General features: G+C 53.5%; 1 protein-coding gene and 1 long non-coding RNA gene across 2 annotated transcripts in view; both read right to left on the bottom strand.

The window, feature by feature from the left end:
• ADAMTS13 (ADAM metallopeptidase with thrombospondin type 1 motif 13) overlaps nucleotides 1-10,845 on the bottom strand; it is a 34,030-nt gene extending 23,185 nt beyond the window's left edge. Inside the window, exons 1-6 of the mRNA XM_076074713.1 lie at nucleotides 10,762-10,845; nucleotides 9,934-10,018; nucleotides 5,632-6,992; nucleotides 5,004-5,090; nucleotides 1,832-1,956; nucleotides 880-1,026 (exon numbers count right to left, since the gene is read on the bottom strand). Of these exons, the coding sequence (XP_075930828.1) occupies nucleotides 880-1,026; nucleotides 1,832-1,956; nucleotides 5,004-5,090; nucleotides 5,632-6,432 (1,160 nt within the window). The 5' untranslated portion in view covers nucleotides 6,433-6,992; nucleotides 9,934-10,018; nucleotides 10,762-10,845. The remainder of the gene's footprint in view (nucleotides 1-879; nucleotides 1,027-1,831; nucleotides 1,957-5,003; nucleotides 5,091-5,631; nucleotides 6,993-9,933; nucleotides 10,019-10,761) is intronic.
• Nucleotides 10,846-10,904: 59 nt separating this feature from the next.
• Nucleotides 10,905-16,264, bottom strand: LOC142931193 (uncharacterized). The gene is made up of 3 exons (XR_012947181.1): nucleotides 13,450-16,264; nucleotides 11,974-12,100; nucleotides 10,905-11,139 (listed from the first exon to the last, which is right to left on the bottom strand). It is a non-coding gene; the product is annotated as an uncharacterized LOC142931193 (long non-coding RNA).
• Nucleotides 16,265-20,874: the final 4,610 nt, after the last annotated feature.

Here is a 20,874-nt window from a genome sequence, read left to right as displayed (position 1 = left end):
CTAGGAGATGTTAACTACCTCACCTGGTATACAGGAGGTCGTGGGTTCGATCCCGACCCTGACGCCTGCTGTGTATTTGGAGTTTATGTGTCTCTCATCATCATCACGGTGGCTAGGAGATGTTAACTCCCTCGCCTGGTATACAGGAGGTCGTGGGTTCGATCCCGACCCTGACGCCTGCTGTATATTTGGAGTTTGTGTGTCTCTCTCTCTCTCATCATCATCACGGTGGCTAGGAGATGTTAACTACCTCACCTGGTATACAGGAGGTCGTGGGTTCGATCCCGACCCTGACGCCTGCTGTGTATTTGGAGTTTATGTGTCTCTCATCATCATCACGGTGGCTAGGAGATGTTAACTCCCTCGCCTGGTATACAGGAGATCGTGGGTTCGATCCCGACCCTGACGCCTGCTGTGGATTTGGAGTTTGCGTGTCTCTCTCTCTTCCCATGAACGTGTGCATTTCTCTCCGGGTCCTCCGGTTTTTCCCTCCACATTTAGGATCAATGTGAGCTTAGAGTATTCGGCTTAGCCACTCCGTTGAGCTGTCATTTGTGGCCAGGTCGCTTCTGCACAAAGCGCGGAATAGCTCAGTGGGCTTTACCTGGTAAAATAAAAAGAGTAGTTTAGATGGAGTCATTCTTAAACCGAGTTTGACCGATTGTTGGCACTGCTCCCTTACACTCTGCGACTTCTCCCAGCTGAGCAAAGCTGCACGTGACCGTCACCAAACATCTGTGGGACCGGAACGACTGCTCTGACCTCCGACCCCGACCTCTCCGTTGGCCGGACCACCTGCCGGTCTCGCCTGTCCAGCCGGGGTTCACCGCCTCGCCCCCAACCGACGGGCGGCCCCGATCTAACGACCCTGCTAATGACCTGTGGCCGATCTCGTGGGCGACGGTGACCCCGAGGTCGAAACCCGTGTCCTCGGCGAGGAGGCAGCTCCAGGCCGGGGAGCAGGCGCCACCCAGCTGAGCGGCACCGCGCACGGCGCGAAGACCGCCAGTGCCCACCAGGTCCTGCCTGCACTCCGGCGACAACAGCCGCCGTGACGGCAACCGCAACAACTGTGATTAACAACCACAACCGCCGTGACGGCGACAACAACCGCCGTGACGGCAACCGCAACAACCGTAGGAACCGTATCAGCACAGCGGTCCCGACGGCGTGACAACCGGCTGTGGCATTCGCAACCACCGCAACCACCGCAACCACCGCAACCACCGCAACCACGGCAACCACGGCGACCACAAGCGACGTACCGACGCGCGGCTCGTTGCTGCTGCCTGCGCATGCCAAGTGACTTGGTGAGCGAGTGACCCCCCCACTCACTGACCTGGTGACCCCCCCCTCCACTGACTCGTTGACCTCCCCACATTGACCCGGTGACCCCCCTTCTACTGACCCGGTGACCCCCCTTCTACTGACCTGGTGACCCTCCCCCCAAATGACCCCCCACTGACCCGGTGACCCCCCGCACCGACGCAATGACCCCCTCCACTGACCCGGTGACCATCCACCCTGACACGGTGACCCCCCCACACTGACCCGGTGACCCCCCACACTGACCCGGTGACCCCCCCCACTGACCCGGTGACCCTCCACACTGACCCGGTGACCCCCCCCCCCACTGACCCGGTGACCCTCCACACTGACCCGGTGACCCCCCACACTGACCCGGTGACCCTCCACACTGACCCAGTGACCCCCAGAACGGACCCGGTGACCCCCCACACTGACCTGGTGACCCCCCACACTGACCCGGTGACCCCCCCCCGCCACTGACCTGGTGACCCAACTAACCTGGTGACCCAACAAACCCATTGACCTGGTGACGTAGAGGGCGAGGTCGGCGTGGTCAGGGTGAGAGTCGTCCGCCGGGTTGTGCGAGCGGTGCCAGCGGCAGAAGGAGGTGAGCGACGAGGTGACGTTCTCCGTCACGGCCAGCTCCACCTGCCGAGAGGTGCGGGCAGGTGAGAGTACAGGTGTACAGGTGAGTGTACAGGTGAGTGTACAGGTGAGTGTACAGGTGAGGGTACAGGTGAGAGTACAGGTGAGTGTGCAGATGAGTGTACAGGTGAGTGTGCAGATGAGTGTACAGGTGAGAGTACAGGTGAGTGTGCAGATGAGTGTACAGATGAGTGTACAGGTGAGAGTACAGGTGAGTGTAAAAGTGAGAGTACAGGTGAGTGTGCAGGTGAGTGTACAGGTGAGTGTGCAGATGAGTGTACAGGTGAGTGTACAGGTGAGTGTACAAGTGAGAGTACAGGTGAGTGTGCAGATGAGTGTACAGGTGAGAGTACAGGTGAGTGTGCAGATGAGTGTACAGATGAGTGTACAGGTGAGAGTACAGGTGAGTGTAAAAGTGAGAGTACAGGTGAGTGTGCAGGTGAGTGTACAGGTGAGTGTGCAGATGAGTGTACAGGTGAGTGTACAGGTGAGTGTACAAGTGAGAGTACAGGTGAGTGTGCAGATGAGTGTACAGGTGAGAGTACAGGTGAGTGTACAGGTGAGAGTACAGCTGAGTGTGCAGATGAGTGTACAGGTGAGTGTGCAGGTGAGTGTACAGGTGAGTGTGCAGATGAGTGTACAAGTGAGTGTACAGGTGAGAGTACAGGTGAGAGTACAGGTGAGAGCACAGGGGAGCGTGCAGGTGAGATTACAGGTGAGAGTACAGGTGAGAGTACAGGTGAGAGTACAGATGAGTGTACAGGTGAGCGTGTACGTCAGAGTACAGGTGAGAGTAAAGGTGAGCATGCAGGTGAGCATACAGGTGAGTGTACAGGTGAGGGTACAGATGAGAGTACAGGTGAGGGTACAGGTTAGAGTACAGGTGAGCGTGCATGTGAGAGTGCAGGTGAGAGTACAAGTGAGAGTACAGGTGAGTGTGCAGGTGAGTGTACAGGTGAGAGTGCAGGTGGGAGTACAGGTGAGGGTACAGGTTAGAGTACAGGTGAGAGTACAGGTGAGAGTACAGGTGAGAGTACAGGTGAGCGTGCATGTGAGAGTGCAGGTGAGAGTACAGGTGAGAGTACAGGTGAGTGTGCAGGTGAGTGTACAGGTGAGAGTGCAGGTGGGAGTACAGATGAGAGTACAGGTGAGTGTACAGGTGAGAGTACAGGTGAGCGTGCAGGTGAGAGTGCAGGTGAGAGTACAGGTGAGTGTACAGGTGAGAGTACAGGTGAGAGTACAGGTGAGCGTGCATGTGAGAGTGCAGGTGAGAGTACAGGTGAGAGTACAGGTGAGAGTGCAGGTGAGAGTACAGGTGAGCGTGCAGGTGAGAATACAGGTGAGAGTACAGGTGAGGGTACAGATGAGTGTACAGGTGAGCGTGTACGTGAGAGTGCAGGTGAGTGTACAGGTGAGAGTACAGGTGAGAGCACAGGTGAGCGTGCAGGTGAGCGTACAGGTGAGAGTACAGGTGAGAGTACAGGTGAGGGTACAGATGAGTGTACAGGTGAGCGTGTACGTCAGAGTACAGGTGAGAGTACAGGTGAGCGTGCAGGTGAGGGTACAGGTGAGTGTGCAGGTGAGCATACAGGTGAGAGTACAGGTGAGAGTACAGGTGAGCGTGCAGGTGAGAACATGGAGGTGAGCGCGTGCACGCAGGTGTTCACACAGGTGCGTGTACGCATTGGGGTCTGCGCATGAATATACACGCAGGTGTGTAGACGTCAGGTGTGTGTGTGACCGGCTCCGGTTTAACAGCAGAGGTCTCACTCCGAATCAGTCGAGCGGCAATATCTTTTCATCGGTTACGTAACGCTGTGCGGAAGCTACCTGGTCTGTCACTCCACACGAAGCTTCGGGTCTTCTCGGCCACAGTCATTCCCTCCCTTCTCTACGCTTGCGAAACGTGGACCCCCCCTAATGGAACATCTTCACCGGTTAGAAACATTTAGGCTGGCCTGCCTACGATAAATCCTGGGTTTAACCAGGCTGGATTGTGGGAGGAGCTCACAAATCCTCGAAAGATCTGGACAAAATCCCATCGGTGAGCACCTCCGGCAGGCAAGGCTGTGTTGGCTGGGTCATGTAGCCCGCATGCCCAATCACCGCATGCCTAAACAGCTTTTGTTTGGCCGGATCGAGGGGGCTAAATGGGTGTGGCACAGGCTAGAGAAGAGATGGAGTGATGTGGTACAGGTGGACGTGGAGCTGAGTGGACTTGCCGATGACTGGTACCAGCGGTGTCAAGATCGGCCTCTGTGGAGGAGGCTCGTGAAGGACGCTACTGGGCAGTTGGAGGCAGTCGCCATCCAACAACAAAAGAGGGCGGAGGAGCGACGCTCACAACAACGAGCGGAGCACCGGGTGGCTAAAGCACAGCAAGTTGGCACAATAAGGGGCACAGGTGGTGCATCAGCCAGTCATCTTGGTCATCTCAGTCAGTCGACCCGTGGCACCTGCTGGATCTGCCCCTTGACCTCCTGCCAGCAGGCGTTCGACACTTCACGTGGCCTCAAGGTGCACATAGCCTGGCACAAACGTCGTGGTGACGTCACCACCACTTAGTGGCGAATGGCGGTTGTCGTTGTTGTTGCAGGTGTATGTGTGAGTAGGTGTGTGTAAGCGTGAGTAGGTGTATGTAAGTGTGAGTAGGTGTGTGTAAGTGTGAGTAGGTGTATGTATGTGCGAGCACGTGTATGTATGTGTGAGTAGGTGTATGTAAGTGTGAGTAGGTGTATGTAAGCGTGAGTAGGTGTGTGTAAGTGTGAGTAGGTGTATGTAAGTGTGAGTAGGTGTGTGTAAGTGTGAATAGGTGTGTGTAAGTGTGAGTAGGTGTGTGTAAGTGTGAGTAGGTGTATGTGTGAGTGTGAGTAGGTGCATGCAAGTGTGAGTAGGTGTATGTGTGAGTAGGTGTATGTAAGTGTGAGTAGGTGTGTGTAAGTGTGAGTAGGTGTATGTAAGCGTGAGTAGGTGTATGTAAGTTTGAGTAGGTGTATGTAAGTGTAAGTAGGTGTATGTGTGAGTAGGTGTGTGTAAGTGTGAGTAGGTACCGGAGTCGGGTCTCCGAGCAGCAGTAGCCGGACCACATGTAGGTGGATCTGTCTGCCCAGGCTGGGAAGACGAAGAAGTTCTGCAGCCTGCAAACACAACAACAACAACCGCCATTCGCCACTAAGTGGCGGTGATGTCACCACGGCGCTTGTGCCAGACTATGTGCACGTTGAGGCCACGTGAAGTGCCGAACGCCCGCCGGCAGGTCACGGGGCAGACCCAGGTGCCACGGGTCGACTGACTGAGATGACTGGTCGGTGCACCACCTGTGGCCCCCTACTGTGCCAACTTGCAAACACACAAGCACACTCAAGTGCCTGGTTGTGTATGTACATACATGCGTCTGCGTAGCCATGCGTATCTCTACCTATGTGTGTGTGCATGTGCCTGCGTGATCGACTCAAATGAGTACCTGGTGCAATGTGTAAACATTGCCACGAGAGAGACATCGACGGCCAGGCGTGGTGTCGGCCACCCACAGTTCGTGTGCCGTGCCAGCATTTATTGGTGCTAGCTAACAGCTCTTGCCCCAACAGTCTGTTGAAGGCCACATTGGGGACCTTTGTTTTGTTTGTGCGCCTGCCAGAGGAGCACGTGCACGTGCGTGCGCGTGCGACCCCCGCATACGATGTTGATGTTGGTGAGCAGGTAGCGCTGCGTGTCCTCCCCGTGGTGCCGCCCCACGTCCGCCCCGGCCACCACCACCAGCTCCACGTGGAGGCCCCTGGGCTCCGGCGGGGTCCGCCCGGGGCTCCGGGACCCCGAGGGCGTGGACGCGGGGGTCCGCGACGTCGAGGGGCTGTGCGCGGAGGTCGCGTTGGCCGGCGGGGTCACGGGGAGGGGCGGGCGGCCTGCCGTGGTGTTTGGTGCGGAGGCTGCCAGGGCGCTCGGGGTGACGGTGGGTGATGGGGTAGTGCTAGGGGTAGTGCTAGGGGTAGTGCTAGGGGTACTGTTAGGGGTAGTGCTAGGGGTAGTGCTAGGGGTAGTGCTAGGGGTAGTGCTAGGGGTACTGTTAGGGGTAGTGCTAGGGGTAGTGCTAGGCGTAGTGTTAGGGGTAGTGTTAGGGGTGGTGCTAGGGGTCGGGGTAGTGTTAGGTGCGGTATTATGAGCAAAACTAGGGGTCGTGTCAGCAGTGTGAATATTGGTAGCGTTAGGCGCAGTGTTATGGGCAGGGCTAGAGGAAGGGGTTGTGATATTGAGATGGTTGGTGATAGGGGTAGTATTAAGAGTAGTGTTCGGGGTAGGCTTAGTGGTGGGGTTATGGGTAATGTTAACAGCAGTGGTAGGGGTAGTGTTAGGGATACGGTGAAGGATGGTGGTAGGGTTAATGCCATTGATGTTCAGGCCAGTGTCGTCATCAGGGCTTGTGCTTGTGCTCTGGTTATGGCTGGCAGTAGAGTTGTGGCCAGGGGTAGAATGGGAGTTCATGCGAGGCCTATTTTTAGGGCTATGGCTAGTGCTAGGGTGAGAGTCAGTGGTAGGGTGAGGGCTAGCAGGAGGGGTAGTACTCTGGTTATGGTTAGTGCTAAGGCCAGTACTAGGGTTAAATCTAGTGGCAAGTTCAGTGCTATTGGCAAGGTCAGGGCTAACATTATGGTTATGGGTAGTGTACAGATTAGAGTCAGTGTTAGGGGCAGCATCGGCGCTGCGAGGACCCGGGCTAGCGCTAGTGCTCGTGCGAGCGCTCGTGCTCGGGTCAGGTTTCGTGCTAGCGGCAGGAGTAGAGGTCGAGCTAGGGTCGGTGATCCTGCCAGGGCCAGGCTGCAGTGCTTCCGGACTGGGCCCGGCGCTAGCGGTGGGAGCGTCGCTGTCCGGGGTTCTATCAGCGCCGTCGGCGGGTCGCGCGGTGGCACCAGGGTCGATGGCCGGGGCGCGACCTTGAGCCGCAGCGTGGACGGGCAGGGAGCCGGGGTCGCCGGAGTCGCCGGAGGAATCGGGGGACGAACGTTTGGAGATGACCCGGTGCGCCGGTTTGGATTCATCTGGCTCTGGAGGTCACAGGCAGCGGACGGGGTAGGGGGAGGAGTGCGAGCGGTCGTGACAGTGGTGGAGCAGTCGGATCGCTGCTCTATGGACCCGACACCCCGAGTTCGATCCCCGCTCTATATTGGTGACGTTTATCTAAACACAAAAAGCCGTTCTAAAGAAATGAGTTTTCAATCTCGATTTAGAAGTGCACAGTTCCAGTGGCTTCCTATACTGTTAGCGAGCACCTTTGAAGGCCTACACGAAGGGTTGGATGGCCAATACCACGCACGGTCGCCGTTGTCTTCCCAGCAGCGATGTTTACGCACCGCACCGGGTACTGATTTGAGGCTGAGTCGACCTAGGGGAGGCCCAGAACCAGTTCAGATGATCGTCACTGGTGGCGGCCGTGAGCGGGAACCGAACTCGGGTCGCAGGGGTTTGTAACCACTGGGCCAACATGCTATATACCGTACACACAAATCCAATATCGGAATATAAAAACTACACATCTCTCCTGAAGCCCTCTCATCATGGCGAGCAGCAGGCCTCGACATTGGCATTAACTCCCTTCACAAACTGTTGCTGCCATAGGCATGGATATATATTTTAAAGAAACACGTATTATGTTATATTAATGGTTTAGTTAAGCCGGCTATATTGCCAGCTCTTTTATTGCGAGACGACTTTCGTCGCGCAAATGTTTTGACCACTGTAAGTGTGCGTGTGTAAACATCGCCCACAATCACAAAGCTCCCGAGTTTAATCCATCTCTTCGAGCTTTCATCAACAACATAGACGCACGCACACGCACGCACGCGCGCGCACATACCTACCTAGCTGTCTGTGATGATCACGGACACGATAGCACGTGTGCCCAAACATGGACACAAAGACAAAGATCCCGCCCCCCCCCCCCCCCCGGCTTCCCATATAGCCTTCATAGACTCTTAGGCCAGAAGATCTTGTAGCTGGCCCTGCTGGTGATGGTGGTTAGCCAGTGGAGGAGGGAGTGGAGGCAGGATATGTTGTAGCTGGCCCTGCTGGTGATGGTGGTTAGCCAGTGGAGGAGGGAGTGGAGGCAGGAGATGTTGTAGCTGGCCCTGCTGGTGATGGTGGGAAGCCAGTGGAGGAGGGAGTGGAGACAGGAGATCTTGTAGCTGGCCCTGCTGGTGATGGTGGTTAGCCAGTGGAGGAGAGAGTGGAGGCAGGAGATGTTGTAGATGGCCCTGCTGGTGATGGTGGTTAGCCAGTGGAGGAGAGAGTGGAGGCAGGAGATGTTGTAGCTGGCCCTGCTGGTGATGGTGGTTAGCCAGTGGAGGAGGGAGTGGAGACAGGAGATCTTGTAGCTGGCCCTGCTGGTGATGGTGGTTAGCCAGTGGAGGAGAGAGTGGAGGCAGGAGATGTTGTAGCTGGCCCTGCTGGTGATGGTGGTTAGCCAGTGGAGGAGGGAGTGGAGGCAGGAGATCTTGTAGATGGCCCTGCTGGTGATGGTGGTTAGCCAGTGGAGGAGGGAGTGGAGGCAGGAGATCTTGTAGCCGGCCCTGCTGGTGATGGTGGGAAGCCAGTGGAGGAGGGAGTGGAGGCAGGAGATCTTGTAGCTGGCCCTGCTGGTGATTGCGGGAAGCCAGTTGGTGGAGAGAGTGAAGGCAGGAGATGTTGTAGCTGACCCTGCTGGTGATTGTGGTTAGCCAGTGGAGGAGGGAGTGGAGGCAGGAGATGTTGTAGCTGGCCCTGCTGGTGATTGTGGTTAGCCAGTTGAGGAGGGAGTGGAGGCAGGAGATGTTGTAGCTGGCCCTGCTGGTGATGGGGGGAAGCCAGTGGAGGAGGGAGTGGAGACAGGAAATCTTGTAGATGGCCCTGCTGGTGATGGTGGGACCAGTGGAGGAGGGAGTGGAGGCAGGAGATCTTGTAGCCGGCCCTGCTGGTGATGGTGGTTAGACAGTGGAGGAGGGAGTGGAAGCAGGAGACCTTGTAGCTGGCCCTGTTGGTGATGGTGGTTAGCCAGTGGAGGAGGGAGTGGAGGCAGGAGATGTTGTAGCTGGCCCTGCTGGTGATGGTGGTTAGCCAATTGAGGAGGGAGTGGAGGCAGAGATGTTGTAGTTGGCCCTGCTGGTGATGGTGGGAAGCCAATGGAGGAGGGAGTGGAGGCAGGAGACGTTGTAGCTGGCCCTGCTGGTGATGGTGGTTAGCTAGTGGAGGGGAGAGTGGAGGCAGGAGATGTTGTAGATGGCCCTGCTGGCGATGGTGGGAAGCCAGTGGAGGAGGGAGTGGAGGGAAGGCGAAGGAATCTAGTCGATGGTTACAGGCGGTGGTGGCAACACGGGTGAGATGATTTTGCAAAGGTTGGACTCTCCTGATGTCACTCTATGTAGATTGAACTAGGACAGAGTTGCAATCGTGGAAGCGAGGCCCGACTATGCTGCAGGCAAATGGCGTTGATGTTGGTGCAGGTAGCGGGTGATGGGGAGGGTGGTACGCACAAATATTGTTGACAATACCGGGCGGCCCTCGAAATTAAAGAGCGGCTGATAACCGCGGCACGCATGACTTCACACGCCGGGTTCTGGGAAAGACGCCGCTATCAGCAAAAAGACAACCCAAACGCTGTCTGCCATACCTTGTAGACACACACACACGAACGCACAAACTCACATACGTTCCGACTCCTCTCATCCCGCAATTCCTAATGTCCAAACCCACCTTAAAAACCTCAGATATTTGATCTTCTGAGCAAAAAAACAAAATGGGCCACGTGAAACGGATCCTGCACGTCACACGGCAGATTGCACCCAGCACGGCCATCGCGAGCGGAGACTCAGCACGATGCGTGTGGCTGAGGCGTAGTACCGGCCACAGCACCGCCCTCGAGTGTGACCCCGCTAATAGCACTTGCCCCAAAAGCCTGCCAAGGCTATACGGGGGATCTTTGTCTGTGTCTATGCGTGTCTTTGTATCACTCACGGTTACATTCCTTTGTTGCCAAGTGTCCCCCAGACTCCGATGGGCGAATGATGAGACGACACCGACCCAGAAACACGACCCCCTCCTGGAGAGAATTTACAGTGGTGGGGGATGGGGTGCATTTGAAAATAAGAGCAATTACTCACTCTCTTACCTAATCCTTGTTCCGATTCACGCGGTCACTCGCTCGTTCACACAATTGTTCCACGGCTCATTCACTCACCCGCCCACTCATTCACTCGCCGCCCACCGACTCATTCACCCAGCTCAATCGTTGCAAATGAGACTCCTCTATCCTGGCCTCTGAGTTCTCAACCGGTTAAAAAAAACATTAACCTAAAACTCAAACTAAACAAGAAACGAAGCAATTTTGTTTATCTTACCAGGTAAGACCCACTGAGCTGTGTAGCTCTTTTTCATAAGCGACTTGTCGAAAAATGATAGCTCAACGAAAGTGGCTTATTAGCAAGTGCAAATGTGTCGCAGACAAATACTCTAAACGCGCGACTCTGATTCCAAATGCGGACGGAGAAAACGGAGGACCCTCGGAGAAAAACCTCACGCGACCAACGGGGAGAGTGAGAGGCACGCGAACTCCACATACACAACGGGCGTCAGGGTCGGGATCGAACCCACGACCTCCTGTATACCAGGCGAGGTAGTTAACATTTCATAGCCACCGTGATGATGATGAGAGAGAGTGACACGCAAACTCCAAATATACAGCAGCAGGCGTCAGGGTCGGGATCGAACCCAGGTCCTCCTTTTTATACCAGGCGAGGCAGTTCACGTCTCCTAGCCACGGGTGGCGAATCGACTTCACCGTACCAGCTGGGCGTCGTCGCAGACGCTGAGCGCGAAGCGCCCTCCGGGGGGGTGCGACGCCACGTCCCCGCGCGCGTAGACGCACTCCGACCGGGCCCCCCCGCGCGCCCCCCCCCGGACCCCCCCCCGGGCCCCCTCCGCGGTGGCCTCCACGTGGTAGGAGGCGGTCAGCAGCTGGGTCTCCGAGCTCGTGGCCTTGACGGCCAGGAGGAGGAGGACATCGCCGAAGACGCGAAGCTCCAACGCGTCCCCTTGCGACGAAGGGCACGGAGCCCAGTTCGGGGATCCCTCCTCGGTGAACCCCGGGGCGTAGGGTCCGCACACCCAGCGAGCTGCGAGGGGTCCAATCTCTTGTGACCCACCACCTCTCACCTCGTTCACCTGGTGGGGGGGGGATTATTGAAATCTCTGGTTATGATGATAACGATGACGGCGATAAATAATGTCGCATCGGTAAAGGAGGGTTGATTGGCCGTACTTCCCCATGGGTTGGTGAATTTCGGGGAGGGCACCCAGGACCGTGCCAGATATCACTCGGGACCGGTTCAGGTGCCACCGATGTTAGCCGTTGCTGGGAATCGGATAACCCCCGAGTTTCTCAGCACAGTGTGCTAACCACTGCGCCACCACTCCACCCCCCATAATTAACAAGGTTATCATCACGAGGAGGGTGGGGGGGGGGCTATCACGAGGATTACCCCAATTCTTCATCCCTACGCCCACCATCATCCTATTAACTAAACAATTTTATTTATTTTATTTCACCAGGGTAAGGGCCCACTGAGCTGTGTAGCTCTTTTAAAGAAGCGACTTGGCCACAAATGATAGCTCAACGAAGTGGCTTATCATCATCACGTAGAAATGTGTAGAGGGAAAATTACTCGTAAACGCGTGACGTCGATTCTAAATGCGGAGGGGAAACCCGCGTTTAGAATCCACGTCACGCGACGACGCGCAGAGAGACACGCAAACTCCAAATATAGAGCAGCAGCAGCAGGGTCGAGATCAAACCCGCGACCTCCTGCACACCAGGCGAGGTAGTTAACATCTCCTAGCCACCGTGATGATGATGAGAGAGAGAGAGACACGCAAACTCCAAATATACAGCAGCAGGCATCAGGGTCGGGATCAAACCCGCGACCTCCTGCACACCAGGCGAGGTAGTTAACATCTCCTAACCACCGGGGCGCCAACCCTCCCCCGCGCGCTTCTCACCTGAGTCCCCTCGTTGACCCCCAAGGTGACCGACACGAGCAGCAGGGTACACAGAGACACGTGGGGAGACATGGCGACCTCCACTCCTCTCTCTCAGGCGCCTCCTCTCCTATTGGGACTCGCAGGGCTAAACGAAAGGAGCATCATCATCGTTATCGTAGGCGTGGAGGACACGGATAAATAAAAACCACGGAGAGAATAGTGGAAGCTGCAGCGAGCTGCAAGGTGGCGGGGTGGATTAGACGAGACGGTGTCACAAAAAAAGTGAATCGTTGGGCTGTTCGTCTCTATGCGCGCGTGTTGGTGGGTTGCACGCACGTGTCTTCGTACGTACGCGTGATAATGTGTATGTGTGTCTGTGAGTGCAAGTGTAAGAGTGTGTTGGGTTGTGTGCGGTGCGAAAGACGTCATACATACATACTTGTCTGTCTGTATGCATGCGTAATCACGGGAGGCGATAGTGCAGAGGTTAGCGGGCTGCGCTATGAACCCGGGCACCCGAGTTCGATTCCCGCTCACGGCCAACTCCAACACCAGTGATGTTTATCTGAAACAGGTCATGGGTCTCCCCCAACGCCGACACAGCCTCAAATGACTACCTAGCGCGGTGCGTAAACATCGCCACCGGGGAGACAAAGGCGACCGGGCGTGGTGCTGGCCACGCCGTGCCCCTTCGCGAACCGTGCCGGCCTTCATATGCGCTGGCTAACAACGCTTGCCCCAAATTACTGTTAAGGCTATTCGGGGCATCTTTGTCTTTGTGCGTAAGCATTTGCCAACACGATGGTTCAGCATCCTCCACCGCCAGGCGTTTCCCATGCGAGGCAAAACAAACCAACTTGCGACCATCCCTTCCTCCTCCTCACTCACTCACTCCAGCCCCTCCCTTGCCTTGCCCACACTCCCGTCCCACTCTCAAACCCAATTCTCACACTTGATGTAAATGTTGGGAAAGTCATAATCGCTGTCGGCCACGCTCAAATAGACTTCCTCCTCTTTCTGTATTGTCCGCGTATTTCTCAATTGGGATTATAGAGAGCAATCGTCCCCCCCCCCCCCCCTGGTCCCCAACCTGGACCCTCACGAGACTCAGTCGGGGCTTTTCCTGGTGAGATGTTAACTACCTCGCCTGGTATGCAGGAGGTCGGTGGTTCGACGCCGACTCTGACGCCTGCTGCTGCTGCTGTATATTTGGAGTTGACGCGTTCTCTTCTTGTTTCGTGGATTTTTTTTTACCTTCTCTGGGTCCTCAGATTTTTCCCCTCAACATTTAGACTATTTCGATAATTTTTCATATATATACACATATATATACACATATATACACGTCCAAATTGTAAGCCACTTTGTCGGGCTATCATTTGTGGCCAGGTCGCTTTTGAAAAGAAAAAAAACAAGTTAATACTTCAGTGGGCTTTGTGCGGTAGGATGGGGATGTTTTAGTTTTATTTGTTTGTGTTTAGGCGATTTGTTTACCTCTCTTATACTCTGCACTCCGATCGTGTTTTTGTGTTGTTTGTTGTTGTGACGTTCTTACGCGCCCCGACTGGACATCTGTGGAAAAAACAAAGCTTTATAGCTCATCCGATTCCTTGAGTATAAATAAATGATTGTGCAATCAACGCTGGAAAAAAAATGCAGAGAAAGTCATTCGTCTGCTTTGTCTGAGAGTATGTGAATCCGCTGTTGGATGGACGCCTGCCCCAAGCGATGAACACGAACTAACGACATCACTGGGAGACTCAGCCAGGCGCTAAAGTGAGTGCTTGTGTTGCGATCGAATCGTCGTGATATATTAGTTTAAATTTTGTTCTAATTTTTGTTTTTACCTACGTGACTTTACCGAAAGAACCAAAGAGTATACAAGTCGTCTCGTTTAGACCACCAACTCAAAATGCGACAATATCTTGGCCCAACCAAACCCCCTTCCCCTCCATCCACCCCAACTCAATTTGAACAAACTGTCTAGGATTTAAGCTGTCTACAAATGAAAACCGTCTGGAATTTAAGCTGTCTGAAATTGTAACCATTTTTCAATTTAACGTGTTGGTCCCCCCCCTGCTCTCCCCCCCCCGAAATGGTATGACGATTGTGCTCTTGCACTTCTTTGTGAGACGAAGAACTGCAACTCTCACAGAGACGTGCAAACCGTCGTGAAAACAACCCACGGAAGTGGATAACGCAGAACTACCCCTGAGATCCTCGTTAAGGGAACCCAGGTTCACACGGTAGGGTGGCAGCACTTTCCCACCCACCCGAGTAACATTTGGCGCATGACAGTAAACCCGATATTTCTCATTTCTCAGAGATGGAATTTAACCGAATTACGCGCAGATACAAATGTAATGCAACGGGGGTGTTTTGTGTGTGTGTGTGCAGTCATTGGTAACCCGGCTGAGACCATCAACTCACTGCACTTGAAACCACGGGGAAATGGCTCGAACCTGTATTAAAACCCAGGATCTCAACAGTGCCGAGTCAGCACTCTTGACCTCTTAAGGCACCCGGTCAACCTTTAATTCTTTCTTTTGACGATTTAAATTGTTACAGAAGAGGCTATATTAGGCGAAAGCAAAGCCCCCTACCCCCCCCCCCCCCCACATTAATATTTTAGCGTTTAACTGCACGCGTTTACTTTCCCTAAAGGCAACTTCATTGGCATCGTAGAATTTTTACAGCTGGCAGTATGCCTTCTGAAACGAAACGCTATGATTGAAAAAACACACTCACGTACGCGCAGACACAAAGACAAAGTCCCCCGCCACACCGTATAGCCTTAGCAGACTGTTGGGCAAGTGCTGTCAGCGAGCAACACCTATGAAGGCTGGAAATGGTACACGAGGGGGTGGGTGGCCAACACCACGCCCGGCCGCCTTTGTCTCCCGAGTAGCGATGTTTACTGCACGTCGCACCTGACACTCATTTGAGGCTGAGTCGACCTCGTGAAAACCCCGCACCGGTGCAGATAATCGTCACTGATGTTGGCCGTGCGAGGGATTCGAACTCGGATCGCCGGTTTCGTTTAACTGAAACACGTTCGGAGCGCAGCGCGCTAACCGCTGCGCCACCGCTCCCCATTTCAAACACACGCACAATAAAAGACGCCCTCGCAGTCACGTAAGTTATCAAGCCATATCCACATGCGTACACACACGATCATTGGTGTCACAAACGTTTTAACGTTTGCGCAGTCACAGACAAATAAACACACTCACTCTCTTACACGTGGCTCAGAGATTCCCCGTGTAGACTCTTCACAGCCTGTTGGAGCAGGCGCTGTTAGCGAGCACCTATGAAAGGCCGACACGGCACACGAAGGTCCGGGCACAAACGCCACGCCGCCTTTGTCTCCCGAGTGTTGATGTTTATATACCCCAGCAGGCACTGTTTGTTTTAATGCCGAGTCGACCTAGGCGTGTATCAGCACCCGTTCCGATATCACTCGCCACCGATGTTAGCTGTGGCTAGGAATCAAACTCAGGTAACCGGTGCGCTATTCACTTACTCCACAGCTCCCCATTAGACGCAGACAGATTAACACACACACAGATGTCTACACGAACACTCACCCACACACAAGCACATCCATCCACGCGCGCGCGCACGCACACTTGACATACTCACACATGCGCCGTGACACAAATATTCAGACATTCACGTACATACACATAGTACACACACAAATACACGTCCGCACACTGGTACACTCACTCACATCAACATACTCACTCGCACGCACCACACACTTTCACACAAACTCAGACGCACACATACTAAGAGACACGCAGATAAAGACCCCCCCGTATAGCCTTAACAGACTGTGCGGGCAAGTGCTGTTAGCGAGTCGCACCTATGAAGGCCGGCACGGCACACGAGGGGGTGGATGGCCAGCACCACACCCGGCCGCCTTTGTCCCCCTCGTGGCGATGTTTACACATTGCACCAGGTACTCATTTAAGGCGAAGTCTACCTAGCGGAAGCCCAGAAAATCGTCACTGGTGTTGGCCGTGAGTGGGAATCGAACCCCGGTCGCCGGGTTCGTAGCGCAGCACGATAACCGCTACACTACCGCTCACCACAAACTCACAATCACACATCCAAAGACCCCACCCCCGACTAGCCTTAAACCGGGCTAGTGCTGTTAGCGAGCACCTATGAAGGCCGGCACGGTACACGAGGGGGTGGATGGGTGGCCAGCACCAACGCACACACCCAACACTCTTACACTTGCACTCACAGAAACACATACACACACATTCTCCACACGCAAAACAGAAACCCCACATCCCATCCCTTACCTTCCAGTGTTCCCCCTGCAGATGTATTAAGGCTCTCGCCTGGAATGGGTGGAGATGAAATGGGGCTGGCTGCCTTGGCTGGCCGGTGGGGTAGGGAAGAGGCGTCTGATAATGAGACAGCCCTGGGTGCTTATACAGAGGACTTTTTAGGGTCTGACGCCAAACCCATGACGTACGGGTTCGAGTCAGTTCAAAGGCGAGAGAGGAGGAGGTGCATTTTCAAAGACCTCCCAAAAGTTTTCAGAATTCAGGCAGCCAGTGTCGTCAGCCTTGTCCCGCCTATGTGGACAGTTGTGCGTTTTAAATTGATTTTCGATTCTGTTTTAATAAATTTCGGTTTGCCGAGTACTGAGCCAAATCCCCCCCCCCCGCAAAAACGTCAAGCAGCCCGAAAAACACATCACTACCGAAGGCGTAACAGATAAGGAGATTGGGCAAGGTTGTATGATGATAATAATAGCTTGGGGTTAAAGAGACGATGGGAAGGAATCCCAACGGCGAGCGATGCGAGGAAAGAGACGGAAAGAGAAGTGCCTGTAACCTGCCATGGGGCGGCTGAACACAGGCTGGATGAGACTGTGTTAGACAGCCCGGCTTGAAAGATTAATCAATTGTGTAACAAGGGAAAATACCTAAAATCCAAATGGCTGTTGGTGCTACCGAGACTACAAGAGCCAGGTGTCGACTTTGCAACAGCAAAGAGATCTAGCAATAGGAAGGAGGCGATGGCGAGGTTGATGGTGGCAATAAGCAGGATTGGCATTGATGGCCGCTTGTCTTTTGACTTAATCACTCATCTGCTGAGCCACACAGCTGCTGGGGAATGACACAACGCGTTCCTATTGCGTCCGGTCATGGCGTGGATGTTTGTCGAGTGAATAAGCGCAGTTGGTCACTCACTGTCTTATCTGTAGAGCCACCCACCCACCCCAACGCTCCTTCTCTCTCTCTCGTCTCCCAGTCTCCTCTCCCTCTGCCCTGTCTCCCAGTGGGGTTAGCGTGGTTGGTATGGGCCCTGCCTGGTACGAGTCGTTAAATTGACCACACCCTCCCCTTCAATGCCCCCTTCCTCTTTGGAGCTCAGTGTCTGGAGCCCCCCACCAGCCCGTGGGCCCCAGTGCAGTTGCGCCGCCTGCACACTAACTCCTCTTGTATATCTCTACTCACTCTGCTCTCTCGTCTCTCCCATGTGTAGTATTTTTCTTCAATCTAGAATAATTTCCTCACTCCACCTTCCGTTTCTCTGCTCCCCTCTCTCTGCATTCTCTTATCTCTCCCATTCCCCTCTATACCGTCTCTTACACTCTCATTTACGCTATCTCTCATCTCTCCCCACTCTCCTCTCATCTCTCCCAACTCTCCTCTCATCTCCCCAACCAATACTCTTCTCTCTAATCTGCTGCATCCCCCCCCCTCTCTACCTCCCCTATTTCCATCATGTCTTATTGTTCTTCCCTCCCTTCTATATCTCCCATCTCACCCCCACCACAGCTCTCGCCTCTTTCATTTATACTTCATACCTCGACCATTCGCACTCCCAAATCCCCATCCCAACCCTATGACTCGGCGCTCTACACGTGGGCAGTTTGGGAACTGAAAGTGAAGGAGACGCGCAGGGGAGGGATGGAGTCGGACAGGGAGAGATGGTAAGCGGTAGGGGTGAAGGGAAGGTAGCAGAGGAGAGGAGACAAAGGAGCGAGGAGGATGAAAGATAGGGAAATAGAGAAGTGCTCGGAAAAGGAAGGGTGGAATGATTTATGACGGGTAAAGGGGAGGTTAAGGAGGCAGGATGGAGAAAATCAGGAAGGCAAGGAAGTAACCATAGAAGGAGAGACGCAGGTAGGGGTAGGCAGGCAGGGAGGGATGATGAGAGGAAGGTAGGGAGGAATACAGGGAGGAAAGGGAAGGATTGAGAGACTTAGGTATGCAAGGAGGAAACTAACGATAGCGATAGGGAGGGGGAGAAAGGACATATCGAGCTAGATCAGAAGTCAGAAGGCAGGGGGGTGGTAGAGAACGAGGCAAAGAGGGATGGAGTGTCAGCAAGGCAAGGAGAGAGGAGCAAGGGAGGGAGGAAAGAGTTAGTGAGGGAGAACAGACACAGAGGCACGGAGAGAGGGAGGCAGGGATTCGTCGGGAAGGAAGCGAGGAAGGCACTCAGACGTGCCGTCTGCCACTTTCATCCAAACAGGGGCACCCCTCCCCACCACCCCTGCTGCCGCTCTCTCTCCCTCCCTTCCCGGGTCCCCAGCTAGCCCCAACGACCCCTATGGCCCCATCCATTACCATTATTATGCCCGCAAGTTACATAACAGACGGTCTTGCCGCACGACAGTTAAATATCACAGCCACAAACACGCACCGCGTGCTCAAGACCTCTTAAGCCACAAAGACCCCCGTATAGCCTTAACAGACTCTTGGAGCAAGTCACCGTACACGCATACACAACTCGAAGAGTCAGTAAGATCGAAAATATGTCCCTGCTCAAGCTAGTATACGGGGAGTGCAAAAGAAATCCACTGGCGGTCCTAAACCTCTGTCGACAGTCCACACTGATATCAAAAAGTCCAGGATAAACATAGGAAAACCACTTAGGAACGTACTGTATAGCAAATAGCACACACAAAATTAGGATTCATTTCGCGATGTAATGTGTGTTCCCCTCCCCACCACCACGGAGCCGCACAACATCGTTATTTTGATTAAACACTACTCACGGTTATTTCCAACGTGTTTTCACCTCGACCAAAAACGTCACTCCCCGGAATATAAAACAAAAACAAGAGGTGGGTGGGTGGGTGACGGGGTGGACTCGGAAAATTTACGAAGCACGTTCAGTTGTTTATACAACGCTAATAATACAACCACAACCGCTAATAATAATTATACCACAAGTCCCGGCGTGTCCTCTTAAAGCCCCGCTCCTGGCCTCTCGCCCGGCCATCAAAACCCTGGCTGATTTTCAGCCCCGAGATGCTGGGCTGCTGGCGAAAAACAAACGCACTTCTTCTTTCTCTCGCGCTCGCTGGCCGAGCACCTATTATAGTCCTTCTTTGTGAGTTTTGTGTAATTTTGGCCAGCCGTGATGTAAGCTTTTATGGGTCGGGTGGGTGGGTGACGGGTGGAGAGGACTGGCGTCATTCCTCGTATCTTCTTCCAACCACGAATGGCTGGAATGATGCAGTCTGCCTTCTTTGCCAGGTGCTCTGTATTTTTTCAGGCCGAGGTGACCTACGAGAGGCAGACGAGAGGTGCAAAACATGGCACGGGTGTTTGGATGTGCAGGAACGGGACCCCAGGTACCCTACAAGAGCAAACATAAACACATTGTTATTATATCAAGTCACTGCGATGTCACACACCCACCCATCCACCCATGGATTCGGTTCTCAAAATATTTCAACAGAAACAAGAACACTATAATAATAATGAGTTATATCTGTTTTTTACTTTTACCCCAAGGATAGTTTGAGTATTAAAGACTCCTTTTCCAGAGGGATGTATTCGGATGTATGGCCAATTCCTCTTGAAAGATTGTTTTGCGTGTGGGCGGAACCGGACCACCCTAAGTAAAGCTACAATGCGTACGAGGGAATAACATTCAAAAGGTCGGCAGAGATGCTATTAACAAACCAACTTGCTGTACTGCTACGTCCTGGCCACCATGTAGGCCAGTTAGTTTTGAGAGTTTTTCAATTTTATCTGTGATCTACCGAGCAGTGTACACATTTCAAGGGAGGGGGGTAATTGTTTTCCAACCAAGCTTACTGAAATTTTAATCTATAAATATAAATAAATTATTTACAACTTTGCATTCAAGAAAAATCTCAAAAATGGTCTATGACATAATGGTCAACCCTGGTTTTAAACATTCTGGATCAGGCAGAGGCATATTCCACATTTTTCGTACGAAAAATCACCATCCAAAATTAGGGTGTTGTGCGATTCAAACTGTACATAGCAATCACCTTGGGATTGAATTCCTAACAAAATTATTTCAGGAAAACAGAAAATGAGCCTGGCAAGTCATTGTGAAATACCGTAAGCACTGGCTCAATAACGGAGTCTGAAGCTCATTCTCGTTAGCTTCAATCCTCGACTCAAACCATATTCCCTGCTGGTCCTCTGCCCGTGTTGGAAATTCCACATTCCCTTGAGGGAAACCAGTCCATCCACAGAACTGCTGTCGACTACCAGAAAGGGGGTACTCATGTTACCGGCTGGAAGGACAAAAGGATTTGAACTTGGAACCTTCCAATTGTGACTCAATCGCACCTGATGATAGAGACCATGTGTGAATGTGCGTCCCATGTGAGACAAAGATCCCTCGGAGCATTTAATAGACTGTTTCGGCAGGGCTGTCAGGGAGCACCTATTAAGGCCTGCATGTCGCACAAAGGGGTGGTGGTGTTCCCAGGAACTCGCCAAGCTGCCTTTGTCTCCCAAGTGCTGCAATGTTTACACACCGCACCTGTTACTCATTTAAGGCTGAGTCGATCTGGAGGAAGTGATAACTTTAGAGCACTTGCCCAACCAATCTACATTAGGGATCTTTGTTTTTTATTTTATTTTTGTTCCACTTCATGTAGCCAACACCAATTAA

Source organism: Petromyzon marinus, chromosome 50 (assembly GCF_048934315.1).
Source record: "Petromyzon marinus isolate PM22_M1 ecotype Great Lakes invasive population chromosome 50, UKy_Petmar_22M1.pri1.0, whole genome shotgun sequence".
Classification (NCBI taxonomy): Eukaryota; Metazoa; Chordata; class Hyperoartia; order Petromyzontiformes; family Petromyzontidae; genus Petromyzon; species Petromyzon marinus.
Note: the sequence above shows the minus strand (reverse complement) of the source record. Positions and strands in the feature narration are given on the sequence as shown.